The sequence below is a fragment of the Rhyacophila brunnea genome, unplaced genomic scaffold, assembly GCF_057557595.1.
Source record: "Rhyacophila brunnea isolate RB1 unplaced genomic scaffold, BYU_Rbru_1.0 scaffold_2, whole genome shotgun sequence".
NCBI lineage: Eukaryota > Metazoa > Arthropoda > Insecta > Trichoptera > Rhyacophilidae > Rhyacophila > Rhyacophila brunnea.
This window is the reverse complement of record NW_028232859.1, coordinates 35,880,198-35,895,797: the sequence shown is the minus strand read 5'-3', so window position 1 is coordinate 35,895,797 and position 15,600 is coordinate 35,880,198. Positions and strand designations below refer to the sequence as shown.

At 33.1% G+C, this 15,600-nt stretch overlaps 2 protein-coding genes across 7 annotated transcripts in view; both read left to right on the top strand.

Moving 5' to 3' along the window:
• Positions 1–9,931, top strand: part of gpp (DOT1 like histone lysine methyltransferase grappa) — an 81,218-nt gene extending 71,287 nt beyond the window's left edge. For all 4 annotated transcript variants that reach the window (XM_085947591.1, XM_085947590.1, XM_085947589.1 and 1 more), the window contains exon 11: positions 7,665–9,931. In XM_085947591.1, coding sequence (XP_085803717.1) covers positions 7,665–8,236 — 572 coding nt within the window. In that variant the 3' untranslated portion in view covers positions 8,237–9,931. The remainder of the gene's footprint in view (positions 1–7,664) is intronic.
• A 3,763-nt stretch (positions 9,932–13,694) lies between these two features.
• Positions 13,695–14,958, top strand: LOC147072242 (uncharacterized). 3 transcript variants are annotated; one of them, XM_085947535.1, is made up of 4 exons: positions 13,695–13,838; positions 14,289–14,400; positions 14,495–14,638; positions 14,874–14,958. In XM_085947535.1, the coding sequence occupies exons 1-4, from the start codon at positions 13,828–13,830 to the stop codon at positions 14,919–14,921; spliced, it is 315 nt and encodes a 104-aa protein (XP_085803661.1). In that variant the 5' UTR covers positions 13,695–13,827; the 3' UTR covers positions 14,922–14,958. The 3 variants fall into 3 exon arrangements, 1 of the variants encoding a protein (XP_085803661.1); XR_015070695.1 differs by lacking the exons at positions 14,289–14,400; positions 14,874–14,958 and having other exon boundaries at positions 14,495–14,867; XR_015070696.1 differs by lacking the exons at positions 14,289–14,400; positions 14,874–14,958 and having other exon boundaries at positions 13,695–13,917; positions 14,495–14,867.
• Positions 14,959–15,600: the final 642 nt, after the last annotated feature.

Below are 15,600 nucleotides of genomic sequence, written 5' to 3'. Positions count from 1 at the left end.
ATAAACTTTATTGATGTCATTTATTTCTAAGAACTATTTATTATAAAGATTATATTTTTTTATCTAAGCTCTTAAATTACTGTTTGGAAATAATAGTTTTTTTTAAATTCTGAGACTATGTTAATTATTGTTATAACCATTTTTTGAATGTTTATAATTAAATTGGTACTATAATTATACTAATATGTATATAATTGGATCTCCTTATGCACCTGTAGACCATGCATCATAACCTAAAAAATGTCAATGGCTAGTAATAAAATTAATGAAATACAGAAAACTTTAACGGTCAGATAATAGATTCATGTTTAGTTGAGAGCGCTTTGTACGTGAGACATGATTGTGCCAATTGTATACATATTTAATAAAAGACAAAATTTTAAAGCTAATTAATTGATTTTGCAAAAGTATTGCAATTTCAAGAACTATAAATACATAACTGTCGAATTGTATCATTGTTCTATAATAATGTTTAACATCCCTTTCAAGACCAGCTTGAAAGTATTTATAGAAGGTTATGGCTCTAGAACAGTGATTCCGAACCTTTTTCTCTTGATGGAACCCTAGACACATTTTGTAAAGTCTCGCAGAACCCCTGCCACGCTGATACATGTTAAGTCTCATGGGGTCAAATTGGGAACATAATAGACAAATTGTCACCTTTAAGCAGACTTTATATTTATGAGTGACTGTTTTAAATGGATACATACAAAGAAAAATTCTGATATATTCATCTTCAAACATTCATTCGGTCAGTGCCGGAGGTGAACATTTTGTCATCACCAGTGGAAAATACTCTCAAAAGTTGCATTCCACAAATAATTTGCTGCCCACTTAAAATGTGATACCTAAATGTAAATGAAGTAATTCATCATCTACACGACTGACTGTAGGGTTAAGAAATAATAAGTAATCAAAAAATCCCTTCCTAAGTAAAACTCTTGCTACTTAAATAATGAAGCTGCGATATTTTACCAAGCTTAATTTAAAAAGTGCTTATTTTAAAAAAAAAATAGGTCATATTATTAAACTTTACTTAGAGGTTTCAAGTGATAATAACTCTGTTGCAAGATTTTGCAGAACCTCTGAAACACAGAACATGGTTGGGAATCACTGCTCTAGAAGGATATGTGTTGCACGCATGTGCGCATGGTAATTATTATTCTAGCCTAATATATATCAATAAATATTGACAGCAAAGGAGGATTTAAATGGTCAATACCTATATATTATTATATTGAGGATTGGCCCAAATAATTTATTATGAAATTAAAACATCAAAATCTTGATCTAATAACAGTCGAAAATGAAAAGTTTGGGGTATTTTTAGGAGCTAAGTCTGAACAATTTGTAGACTTTGTAGGAAAGATGTATATTATGTCATTCTCATTATCATATAAAATATATTAATAGGTACTGAAAAAATAAATTGAGAATAGAGGTATATTGTGGTCCATTAGATGTCTTTTTTTCTCAATTCATTGTATATTAAATTTTATTAAAAAATAACATAATACAGTTGATTCCGCTTAAATAGGATGCATCGGGACTAGGATATTTTGGCCCAAATTAAGCGAATTAAATATACAGTCGAACTTGGTTATTACGACGAAGATGGGACCGACTGATTTTGCTCGTTATAAGCGGTACTCGTTATATCAGAGAATAGGTATTTTTAAATGAGCGGTCACAAAACAAGAATTAGGTAGGTACTTCGACACTTAACTAGTGTCGTGAATGTAAACCGTCCCTGGCGGCATCCTCTTTGATCGGATTTTATTGCTTAGGGTCGAAATGTTTTTAAACGGTCGGCACATTAACAGTATTTTAGCTCGGTATATCCGATAAGTGCTCTAGTAGTATGGTATATCGATAAGTATGGAGAAAATTATAAACCAAAATGTCGACGAATGTTTCCTCATTACATCCGAGATCTCGCTATGTCCGAGATCGTAATAACCGAGTACGACTGTAAAATGTACAATATTTTTGTTCAAGAAAAAAGATTTGTTTATATACAGCCAGGAGAAAAATATATTCTAATATAAAATATTAAGTAGCATGCATTTAATTCTGAAAAAATGCATTAAGTAATCTATATTCTGTTTTTGTATCTTTGCACTTGTACAAAATCAGATGGAGTGTTCCCTTCATTGCTTTTGTGCATAAAAATATAGTGCTGTATAGTATCCTCCACGTAACTTTACAATTCGAGTGCTTAAAGTCAGACAACGTTATCTACAAAAAAGTGTTTTTTTTTTTTTTTTTGAGATAACGTTATTTTACATTTACGGCTACATGATAGTCAAACAATGTTATGTCAATCTTTTCTAATTTCTTATTAAATCGTCAGTAAAGTTTCACGCTAATTACATATTGTTTTCATATTTTTTTAAAACTAACCCTATAAATTTTAACATCATCATAAGCAAGATAAATGTACAATACACAATAAATTATAAAATATTAACATTTGGTTTTAAATAAACATTTCCCTTGTTAAGTTACAAGAATCTAAAATAACGATTTTTGGCTCTCCTGTAAAGTTGCACTTTTGTAGATAGTGTTGTTTGACACTAAGCCCTCGAATTGTACACAGTGACAAGATTTGTGTGAAATAAGCACAGCGTATTAGTGTATTAGTAAATGCCAGGCGACTGATTGGCTGATTTCATCAAATAATTCAAAAAAATCTAAGTATTCCAAATTGCAAGGTTACGTGGAGGGTAGTATAACTGGCTATATTTTTTTTTTGCCTGCTGGTTAGTCACCGGCTATAATAATTTTTGGCGAAGATGTTTGATATTTTTTTCTTGAGATTATGTGAAACATAATATGTATTTTATCTTAAATTTACTGTCCTAATTAAGCAGAATGTTGGCCCATTGGCCCGAATAAGCGGTTGCCCGAATTATGCGGAATCACCTGTATAGTATAATACATAATATATATATTTTATAAACTTTCTAATAGAGTTATCAAAAATTAAAACCCCTTTTTTATTTTCCCTTCTGTATTTGCCATGATATAATATTATGTATTTTATGATAGCTTCATATCATACTCTCCCATGTATTTTTGCCAAAGATGTTAAAGGAAACCTGTCGGTTGTACAAATTAATTATGCAAGTGAACCTGAAAAAGTGGTTTCTAAGGCTTATCATTAAATTAACTAGAAATCATAATGCATCGCAGATAGGTTTGTAGCAGCTTCACAATTTTATGCTCTGAGATTTATTTGCCGGGGCTGCATTGAGATAGAGACACTTTCCATCAGTGCAAGAATAAGACGAGTTTTCATTATTTATAATATTTAGATAAGCAATTTAAAAAAATCACACATTACGTTATATCATGCATACAGTTTAACAAAACAGGTCGCCATCTTTGGAACATATTCGGAATTCAGGAATCAGGTGTTGTTTTACAAAAACTTCATATGGACTGAACTCTATGTTTGGGCGAATTCCATATTCAGCCATTTCCTCTGTAATAGGTAGAATTTAATGAAAGAAAGTATAAAATATCAAATACATGGTGCACAGTGTCAAAATATGATTGCAGTTTTGTGGGAAATGTGAGACCACAGCCTTTGTGAGATTATCATTTCAATATATTCTTTTTACATATTACTATTCTCAAATAATAGTAAATGCTTATAGCAATAATTGCAATTACTCAGTTACATGAGTACCATTATACATATATAAAATTTTTCAATTTATAAAATAGCCATATAATAATGATAGTTTTAAAATTTGAATGCAGGAATTTTGAAAATTGTTATTTTTTCATTAATTTTAGTAGTTTACATAATAGTTATTGCAATAATATAGACCAGCGTTTCCCATCTCATAGTCTATGATCGTATCCAGAAGTAGTTTACATTTTTACATTATTATACAATAATAAAACATTATAGTATATTAAATACTTGAAATCTTTGAATCTTGAGTTTTGGCTAATAATTGCATTGTAAATAATTTAATAATGATTTTTTTCTGTAAGTATATTATTATACATATGAAATATATGTGTATACCTGGTCATGAAGAATCAACTTGAAGTTGAAGTATATGTATTGGGTTTCATCTATGTCGTTTGGGAAATGCTGATATGTATAGATTTTAAGTTGTGAGACTAGTCATGAATATAAAGTAATTTGTAATTATCTAGTTGAGTACTACATAATATTGGGCTGTATAACAAGTACAAAATAGCTAAGTGATATTGACGATAGTTTCCATACAATTAAAATAATTACATACATATAATGTGAAACTCAAGCATCACATAAACTAAAACAGCCTTAGAAACAGCACAGATAAATTTATTTAATTGTGATTGTTGACAAGTTTTAGTTTATTTTAATTTTGTTTTAGTTTTGATTAGAAAAATAATTCATGCGTGCAGGTTGATTTCAATCTTGTTGATAATTAGGATTTTATAATCAAGTTAACATTGAATAAAAACATACAACTAATTTCCATTCATCTATGCCATTGGTTCTCATGTGCGGCCCTGCGCTTTACAGAATAATACTTATTTCAATAATTTATTTATAAAATTATGAAATTGGTGAATACACATGACTTGTCTTAAATTTATTTCCACGCTCAAATAATTCCTTAATGCGTTTTTGCTCAATTGCTTTATTAATATTGTCGATTTTTCCTACTACTGTAGACTGTGAAAGATCATTAAGTGTAATGCACTTCATAAAAAACAAATATCGAAGCCAGTTAACAGATATAAACATAGAAGCAGCCATGCGGCTCGCATTGGAAAAAGGGAGTATTGAGGAATTTCCATTTGCATTATTTATAAATAAATAGATATGTGCTAAAATGTTCAAATGTCTTTTATTAAATGAACTTGTTGAAAATAAATTGATCCATTTTTTTAGTACTTGAATAAAATTTAGCTTTCAATTTTCAAAAAATTAAATTTGGTGTCAATACTGCGGCCCCAGCTAAATTTCTCATGAGAACCACTGATCTATGCATATGTCAATGGAAAGTTTTTGTAATGAATTGAATATGGCGCACTGCATATTATCAGGCTGTCTCCAGACATGTAATGTATTGATTCATATGAATATCTCTCATACTGTTATCAAGTACCCTCTCGGAAATATCTGAGATGAAATAAATTCAAACAAATATGTTCAAATCAAGGCATCCATTGTTTGAAGAAGGCCTCGCTCATTATTATTGAATAGATTTTGCATCTTGGGCTTAGTTGTATTATGATTTTTTTTTTGTATCTATTTATCTATTATTTTTATAGTAGTTTTTCTTTTGTTTTAGATTATTTCAATGTTTTTTTTAATTCATCTCTATTTGTGTAACTATTGTTTTTTTTTGTTAAAATTTATGATATATCTGTATGTTATGTATCTTACAATAAATGTTGACTGCAAAAACCTCTGCACTACTCTGCTTATTAAATATTGTAGACATTATAATCGGAAAGATCATTGATTTATTTACAATATAGTATATTTATATTTTTATGTATTTTTGTGTAAATATATTTTTGCAATATATTTTTAAAAACACGCTTTATTTTTTGCACCTTTTCACAATTAGTTTGAAATGCAGACTGAAATTTCACTTTTCCATCTGTTTATCTGTGGGTAATCCTAGCGGGGACTATTATTCCTATTTCTATTTTATTATTCTTATTAAACAAACTGTCTTCTATTTTTACATACTCATGATGGGAAGGGAAAAGAGATGGATATGGCATATGTATTATTATACTGTTATGGTAATATACAGACCGTATATGTAGGTTATTGAGTAACTAAAATGGGTTAAAACACTCGGTGAGCGGGAGAAAACTTAACCGTAGAATTTGAATAAAAGATTGTTCAAACGTCTCTTCATCAATGATTTGACGGAACAGATTTTTTTTACTATGAAACATATTTTACTACAGCGAACATTGTAATGTTAAATGCAAATTATTTGTCTTGTACAATTAGACTATACATTGTTATGGCGTGTGTTAACATTTTGTAGAAATTATCTGTAGATTTATATTTAGATGTCAGATTTGTTTCTGCTATCTATTACACTTGGTAGCAAATTGTGTACTAATTATGTACTGTACATAATTATTTTATTAAAGCCTCATTACATATATTACACATATTTTCATAAATTATGCTATGGTGAAGGGGTGAGCGTAATATGTGTAAGTTAAACAATTATTATTGGCAAGTTAGTGGTTAATATTTTGACGAATTAGAAACATTTCACAGTATTAAAATATTTGTTCTTGCAAGAGCTTTTTTTAGTGCAGATATGGAATATCCACACTGTCGGATTATTTGAAGTATCAGTTGAAGCTTGTCAAATTATGATGTTTATGGAAAAAAATTACATTTGTAAATTTCATATGATATGAGCACTTCTGTAACTATAGTGCATAGTTTATTTCTCATCGAGTACCTAAAAAATATTTGGCTGTGTCGTGAGACAATAAATGTAATCGTGATTATATATTAAAATATTTCATTATTCTTTTCAATCTCATTCGTCATCAAAATAATTTAATACAGATCAAAATAAAATACAGTGAAACCCTGATTTTACGTAGTTCTGCAGTCCCATTTCATTTTAGTAGATTCTATAACATTTTTATACCTGGTTTTACATTTTTATTTCCCGCAAATTACATCTGAAATCAATTGGGAATAAAACATCAATTACATATTCAATTATGTATGTATTTAGTTACGTATGTATAAGCTTGTATTTTTTTAAACATGCCTGCTGTGTCTAAGGCCACGTTTTCAGCATGGGTGATTAAGGTGCCGATGCATATGTGCATTTATTTTTTGTACACGCGGCTGCAGTCTACGAGGCGATGTTTATAAACAACACAGTTTGTGGGTCATTTTTTACTTTAGCCGGGGGTGGTCACGGTATTTTTGTCATTCTCTGTTTTGGCTTACCTATTTCGCTCGCTTGTTGCCGATATTTTTTGTTCCTATTGTTTAAATCAATTTTACGTTTTGTTTTGTGTTGAACAATACAAAAGATAAAAGATGATGCTATGCTGATATGATGATAAGCCAATTTAAATGATCTATTAATTCATTTTTTAAATTCTCCAATACCCATTTACATTTTCCCGCTATTTACAATTTTTTGTCAGTTCCTTCAAAAATGTAAAATCGAGGTTTCACTGTAGTTGAGCAAGAATCCAAGAAGTGTTTACTGCGAGAATGGATATTAATATAAATATTGGGCCTTCACAGGGTTACAATAGGGTAATGGAATTTATTATCGTGTTTAAATTGATACAAATATTTACACACTCATGCATTTGGAGAGACAGTTGTACCTCTTTTGCTTGCCATTCTCAGCTCCACATTTCCACAAGAGTGATTCTGTAAGAGAGTCTGTCTATAATCTGCACTGTTTAACAAAATGGTGCCTGCAGGTTTGCATTTGCATATTAAAAGTCTTCACATACGTGATCTGGATCAGAGGCGGATAGACCGTCAATGTAAAATTAATAAACTGTATTGACATTTCCAATTCCTCCAGCTTTTCAACGGGACAGCCTCCGACACCATAGTTTTACTTCTTTTGCTGTGTCTATCTTTTTTCATGAGGCGTCCGTTTGAACTGTGATGTGTTTATCGACAGATGCGGAGGCCGAAGCCGGAGAGGAGGTGGAGGAGAGCAAGTGGCAGGACCGCATCGCGTTTCGCTTCGACCAGATCGTATCCTTCGCCTCCACCGCTATGGAGGACAAGAGGAGGCGGTCCACTGAAGAGGGCGCCAGCTGCAACACCTCGCCTGACTCAGGCATTGGCCACGGTGACCCGCCTCCCCCGCCGCCGCCCCCCCGTGCAGCCCCTCCCGCATCTGCCGCCTTCCCCGCCCCGCGTCTCAAACTCTCCCCGCGGTCCGACGGTAGTCCACCCGCCGGCCCCCCACCGCCTGCCGCTCCGCCTCCGCCCGCTTCTCTCAAGTACCAGAGGCAGGAACGACCGCCGGCTCCACCCCCGGCTCAGCCATCGCATTTCAAGAAAAAGTTCTTCCAAAGAGAGCAGTGGAGTGGTTGGCGGCCCGACTCGTCCCCATCCTCTTCCCTCTCTTCGCCACGTCACCACCGTGGAAAGTTCCGGCCCAAAGGCAAAGAGTGGGACTGGAGCGGGGGGCGGGCGGGACCGGACCCCCCCTGGGATGAGTGGGACCGGCGTCCTCCCACGTGACGCCCTCCGCCCTCCTGGGACTGCCGACGTCCCCGTGCGTGACCGCTCCGTCGAGGCTTAGCCTCCCCTCGGACGCCTCCATCTCACCCCCCGTCTGGTGATGCCGTGCGAAATGGCGCGGAAGAGGCGCGGTCGAGGCTGTCTCGTAATACTGTAATATTGCCAATTGTGTTTGCGAAGGTGAACGCATGCGGACTGACTCGACGGCATTCCCGCCGCGGGTCCATTTTCGGTCTCCGACTGGCGCTGTCGACTCGAAATTGTATAGAGTAAATATTATTTATGTCTTTGTTTGTATTTGCATAGTTAAATTTGTTAATGGCGGGGTGCCCGGAGTCGCGAGTTTAAAATGATGTTGATTAATTATTTTTGATTAGTTTTTAACAGTGACACTGACATTGTGTACTTGAATGTTTATTTTGTGCGTTGTATACATGTATATTTGTGACTGTCCGTTTAGGTATGACTATTGTAAATGTATTATTTGTTATCGTTCCTTTTGTGCATAGGTTATTTTAAATTATACGCGCGTGCCCGGGACGGCGAAATCGAAGTGGCCTCCCTGCCGCATAATAAATTCTTTGTAAATATTAAAAGGGACGGCTTTCGCGGGCGACCGGGAGACTGGGAGACTTTCGATTCTAGAATTTTCTTTTGGACTGTTATTTTTAACGCGGTCGCCTTTCGGTGATGAATTATGATAAATTATATCTAAAATAGTACAAATGAGAAGACTTAATGACCGATAGGAATCATCAACGTTTGTTTTAAAAACACTCATAAAATGCTTAGTTCGATTGTACCCCTGTGTATTAGTTTTATTTTATACAAGAAATAAACTGGTATTAATCTATAAATAATATTATAACTTGTGGTTTTTGTGAAATCAACAATGGACGGTGACGAACTATCACAGAGAGAGCGAACTGTTAACACCGATCATTGCTGTCGGATGGTGAGTATCAGTTTAATAGAAATGTGTGAAGGAAGACATGTCATCATACGGAAAGTCATCGGTCATCGGTAACAATGAAGTTTATTATGACTTGCTCTTTTAATTTTTTAATTCAATATCTGAATGTTTTTTCCTTATTGCCTTGACCTGCACTTCTCTTCATCGAGTACCTTTTAAAGTTTAAATGAATCATTCTAAATTCAATGTAAATAACAGGAATGTTTCAATATCTACAATTAACCCATCAGGCTGATGAATACAGTAATAAAAATACGCAGGTGTTATTCATGGATTTGACAGCATTTATTTTTGTATCGTATTTTATGGTTTCGACGTATAAATATTTTGTATTCTAAACAATTATTAAAATAAAATATTTATTTTGAAGTAGACTAGAACAAGAATTCAGCTTAAAATTATAATCTCCATCTTATACCTTCGATTGTCTATCGTCTTTAAATTAAATGTTATGTTAGTGATGCCATATTAATAATAACAATTAATTGAAATCAGTTAATGGGTATAAAAGATATTAAATAGAAATAATAATAAAGGACATAAGATTTATCAATTTGTATGCTAGGTAATTGTAAATATAATTTATTATAAATGAGGACCAATACCAATCCGATCGGAAATCTGCCTTACTTATATTAGTAAGCTAAATTATTTCACTACATACACATACTTGTAATTTATTTGTATATTCGAGTTCACAATAAAATGTAATGTTTCTAGTACATCATAAAATGAAAAATCATTTTATCCCCAATGCTCTAATACATACTCTAATGCTCTTCCTCATCAGACCGGTTAGTGGAGACATTGACACACTTAACTATATAAACTATAATATATTATATAGGTATATGCTTTCAATTAAATTAAAAACAAATTGGGTCTGACAGAGGCAGCTAATGGATGGCAGATTCAATCATCTTTCACAGCCGCACAGATGCATTTTCCAAAACATAGCATTGTGAAAATAGTATAGTTCAATGTAATCTTGGTTTTGTGGTTCATTAACCTAGGCATTTGAAGACTATGTTCGGCACCACAACCTCTAGTTTGTACTGGTCTAGCCTATAGGGGCTCAAAGGTTAGCATTAATACCAGTTGTCGCTGGTGGCATCTGTCATGATTGTCTAAGTTTTGTTTAATTTTAGTTTAAAGATTGAGAAAATCACTAGAATATTGAAAAAAGAATTTTCTCACACTGGTATTTTTGACATGCTGATTTCGCTTTCATTTCTTATATTGATTATAGGTGTGAAAAGAAAAGTTCTACTTGAATTCTTCTGTAAATAACAAAGCAATGCACAAATATTGTTTTGTTCTATCCAGGTATTGCGAAATGGGGAAATATTTTACATCATTCTTGAAGCTGGAACCTACAATGATTCTGAATCTTTCAGAATTTAGAATTAATACTGCCGAGTAAACCATAAAGAATTTCAATTATATAATATTATAGTGAAAATAATGATCAAAATCACTCTGTTAAGAAAATCGCAAGGGACAACTTATTTTTTCGTACACATGCATCATGCGATAAGAAATAAAATAGTCTATAGTTTTATTAAATTTGATAGGATTTTAGTTACTGCTCGCATCCTGAATCCGTTAGCATTATTACATAACCTCGTTACTTGTGATAAACTTAAATTCAATAATGAATGCGTCAGTAAAACAAAACCACCAAAATATTAATTAATATGTGGAACATTATCAATGAATGACAATAAGATATTCGGATTGAAAAATATAATATCTATCAATGGAAGATCTGGACCTGAATTCGTAATTTAGTTAGTAGATGGTGTGTAAGTATATTATGTAATTGACCTCTATTCGGCATTTCAGTATTATAATAAAAAAAAAGCACCACATGCAGCTCAGAATGGACTGTGGCTGTCCCCAATATTGATCACCACCGTTGCTTTTCCTTCCCCTTATATTGCTACTTGGATGTATGTGGTGACAGTCGGAAAGTCATTTTCTATTCCTTGCAGCTTAAATTATATTAGTTTATGCTTGCAGCCACCAAAGTTATCACTGAATGCCCTGCCCTGTTGTTTGTGTTATGACTTGGTTAATTCATATTTATATTTATTATGTGTATCGATACAGTTCTTACATTAGTGTGGTGGGAGGACATTTTACTCTAATGCTGTTGGTTGCGGGTTAGAGTACTGTGCTGGCTCAAATTCAAAAATGAGTATTTTTTTCAGGAGCAAGATTGTTAGGAAAATAACATGACAATCATTCCTTGTAAAAAAATCTTAAAACAATCACTACGGCCTACATGCAGACAAGGAAGGGGGATACTGAACCTGGTAAAGTTGTTGTTATTTGCTGGTAACAATCAAAATAAATTACCTATGTTAAAAAATGTTCCTTAGGCTTAGCCAATGTAAAACATCAAGAAATTTCATATGCCGCCGAAGGGGAGAAGTCTGATGAAGTTTTTTAGTTAAGTTTGAAAGAATATGCCTTCATGTATTCTTTGGATGTACATATTGCCACAGAAAGAAAAGAATATTGAGCATTTTGTCAAGAAAGGCTGTAGGTATCGATTTATTATATTTTATAACTAGGTATTGAGGTTGATTAAAAACATGAAACAAGTGGCATAGCTACCTCCATAGACTAATATTCAATTGGCTACCTCATAATACCTTTCCTAAACCTACGCAAATTATTGAGCCCTAGATTTCAGGCCAGTAGGTAATGATTTTTCTGTCTTCTAGTGCAGTGCTTCCAAAATTGTTCATCAAAATCAGAAAATAAAATCTGAGGTTCCCCTCCAAAAATTTTAATTGAGTAAAGCGTTAATTACATTGAGCTTCTTTACGAGCTGTTTGTTGGCGAATTTATAATCTGCCTGTAAAGTCGCCCAGTGTAATCATCGAACAAGCTAACAAGCAGCTTGTAAATACTCTACCGAGAAAAGTTGAAAGCCGGTCAACTTTACACGCTACACGCTGGCGTGTGGGCCTACTGCGTCTACGCAGTAGAGCGCAGTAGAATCCTCCCAGTAAAAAAACGAACTACGTTCTGTCAAAATAGTCGCTGGCTTGTGGCATCTCAGCGAATGGAAAGTTTTGTGTGTAATCATCAAATCACAGTAGCTGAATCGCCCGCTTTTAAAATTCGCCAGCAAACAGCTCGTAAGGAAGCTCAATGTAATTGACGCTTAACCAACAGTACTTTATTTACCATTAATTATAGGTACATTTTTATTAAAAATAATAGAACATTTCATTTACTTGCTTATAAAGCAAAAATTAAAAAAAAAAAAGGAAAATTTATTACAGCACACAAACAGTTTAATGAGAGGGGAATGATCGCATATTTTTAGATAAAAATCAATATCCGTGCAATGTTATATTTCGCAGGGTTTGCTCCAAAGTCACCGTTGAAAGACACGACCTATGTTTAAACAAAATTTAAACAGCCTACCAGTATTGATGAAAATGCTGTTTCGCATAGGTACCTACGATTTGTCGCAATTAGGTCAATAATAAATTTTGTAAGTACTTATAATATTTTGTTTTACTAAATAATTTATAAATATTAGCAGATTATTTTTATCCATATCAGATAAAGTGTTGTGATCGTGTGAAAATTCGACCCGAGATGTTAACTGATTTGTATCAGGTGTCACACTTTTATGATTTTTTTTCAAATACCTACTGAAATATTTCGCGGCTCCCTAGCAGGAGCTCCTGGGCCGCGCCCCCAGTTTTAAAAGTACTGTTCTAGTGGGTATACCCATTGCTGTATTGATATTTTTTTTTAGATATAAATCTCAGAAGCATTGTTTAATATTTTTTGTTTCAGTATGACAGCCCTAGAAAATATAGTTTAAAAATAAATATCACAAATCTGAAAAAATACGACGAAAAATTAAATAACTACTGGGCCATTGATGCCAACCGTACTATAATTATAGTACAATACTATAATTTTAAAGAATTCAAGACGAAAAATGTTTCTGTACTTTATATTTTTCAGAAATACTATAATTTTTACGCCTTTGTACTATAATCAGCATAGAAAAATATGGCAACACTGTACTGGGCATTAATTTTATTGGAAAAGCAAATTTGATTTGGAAGAAGAGTTTAAAAAAGCTCCCGATTTTACTCTAGCCTCTTTTTTTATTAAAGCCTTCCCCAAACCAAAGCGAATTCGCAACGCCCTCGCTATCGCTGTCGCTACCGCTTGGATTTGATGCGAATTTCGCGTTTGGCCCCACACCAAAGCGTCAGCGACGCAGCCATAGACTAAATAATTTTATTTACGCGCCAGATTTAAAATTGTAAATATTATTAATATTTTACGCCAATTCTATAATTTTTATGAATTAAATATAAAAAATTCACGTACACTATAGCGCTACAAATTTTACCCACTTTGCTTAAAGTGTATTTTAATTATCTGAAACAAGGTGGCAGCATTGGATGCAGCCATAGACTAAATACATATACGAATGTCAAAGTGACAGTTGTGTGTTGACAAAATGTACACGTCTTCTGAATACTTATTACACGCTGAAGATATAATGAGATGGCGTGCGACAAATTACATCGACATTTAATATAACCTTACTTTATGACAGGGCAAGATTGCCATGGCTCATAGGTAAGATAGATTTACTCAGTTTCATAACTGCACATATTATAAATAAGCATTTACCATGAAGGGTTAACAGGATTTGAAGGTAATATGCTATTGAAATAACATGTCTCCGTTATTTGAATTGTAGGTTTTGACTATTTTGCGTTTCTACGCAGAGGGAGCGTACCAAAAACGGGTAGGCCAAGTCTTCTGCGCAATGAGCCAGGCATCAGTAAGCAGATGCATAGGAAACGTGTCCGATGCTATAATAGCAGTGCTTAGTAATACTTACATACAGTCGCCATACAGCGCTGACAGTCTTTAGTGTTGTGTTGATACCCTCTGATCAATTTATACAATATTACAATGTACATGTCATGTAACTGCGCATAGACACAACAAGTAAATTACCTACTCAATAAGAATTTAACGGGAATATTATTTTGTGTCGGTAAAAATATTTTTCAATTTCAGACTTCAAGAAAGGGCAGGTTTCCCGAAAATCATTGGGTGCATTAACTGCACCCATGTGCGAATATACCCGTCATACTTGGAGACTTTCAAAAATGAGCGCAGAAAATTTTCTGTAAATGTGAAATTCGTAATAAAATCTATGTTGTTTCTGATACATTCATATTCATTACGTATAATATCATAACATGACATTTATTTTTATGCAGGTATCTGACATGGACATTCTGGCAGTGAGTGCCAGATTTCCTTTGAGTGTTTATGACCAATTCATATTTAGTGGATCGTTGGTAAAAACTGAAATGAAACATCTACAGAACGACAAGAATTGGGAATTTTGTTTTATTAGGGAAGTATGTTAAACTTTACTTTACTATGGCAGTACCAGTAACAAATATTTTTGTTTGGTTTATATTCATCCGTATTTTGTATAGGTACTTCAAAGGAATCAAAATTTTGCATAGGTATGAATATGATATTTAATGAAACAGTTTTTTAATTATTTAAATCCTGATTTCTAATATTTTTACAACTTTCAGTCGAAAACATATTCAAATTAACAGACTGTGTATATTGAAATCATTCTAGTGCCACCATAGGCCAGCCAGACTCACTACACGGCTGCCCGCTGTTTGACCAAGGATGTGATTGAGTGTTTTTGGATAATGGACCACACCAGATCGCATAGCTACAGCAACAAGTGCAAGACCAACCGTGGCTATACAAACAGTATACATGTATATATTAAATATAATTTATGTATATTTATTTATGGCTTATACACCGAAACAAAATATGTCACTTAACTGTACTTGAATATTTTTGCAGGATCATTCAATAAAAAATACTTGGTTTAGGTTAAGAAAGTTTTAATAATCATTTTTGCACAGAATACAAGAAAAATATTTATATAATTATTAGAATTACAATGAGCTTTAAAAGTAACACGATATTGTAATAAAATGGACAAATATGAAAAAAAATAACAATAAATTGTATATAGATAGGTAGACAGGGTTCAGATGATTCTGGCAGTGCAGGCGACTCATTTAGGTGTCAGTATTGTTACTGTCAAATGACAATAACACCGTTCCAATGTGATTCGGTCGTGCCAGAAGACTCTGTCCTTCCTCTATTTAGTAACCGGGCGTTTTACAACTTTAAATGAAAATTAAGTGGGTATATAGATAGTATATTTTTTCTAGTATAATATTATTTAATTAGGTGACTTTTTATTTCTTTATTACTTGAAATGGTGTTTATATGGTAGATGGATTATAATGGTGTTGAAATATAGTTATTTTTGTTAATTCTA

Coding starts and splice junctions, on each gene's coding strand:
- LOC147072242 (XM_085947535.1), top strand. Junction 14,401..14,494: donor ATGAGCGCAGAAAATTTTCT/GTAAATGTGAAA, acceptor ATTTTTATGCAG/GTATCTGACATGGACATTCT. Junction 14,639..14,873: donor AATTTTGTTTTATTAGGGAA/GTATGTTAAACT, acceptor AAATCATTCTAG/TGCCACCATAGGCCAGCCAG.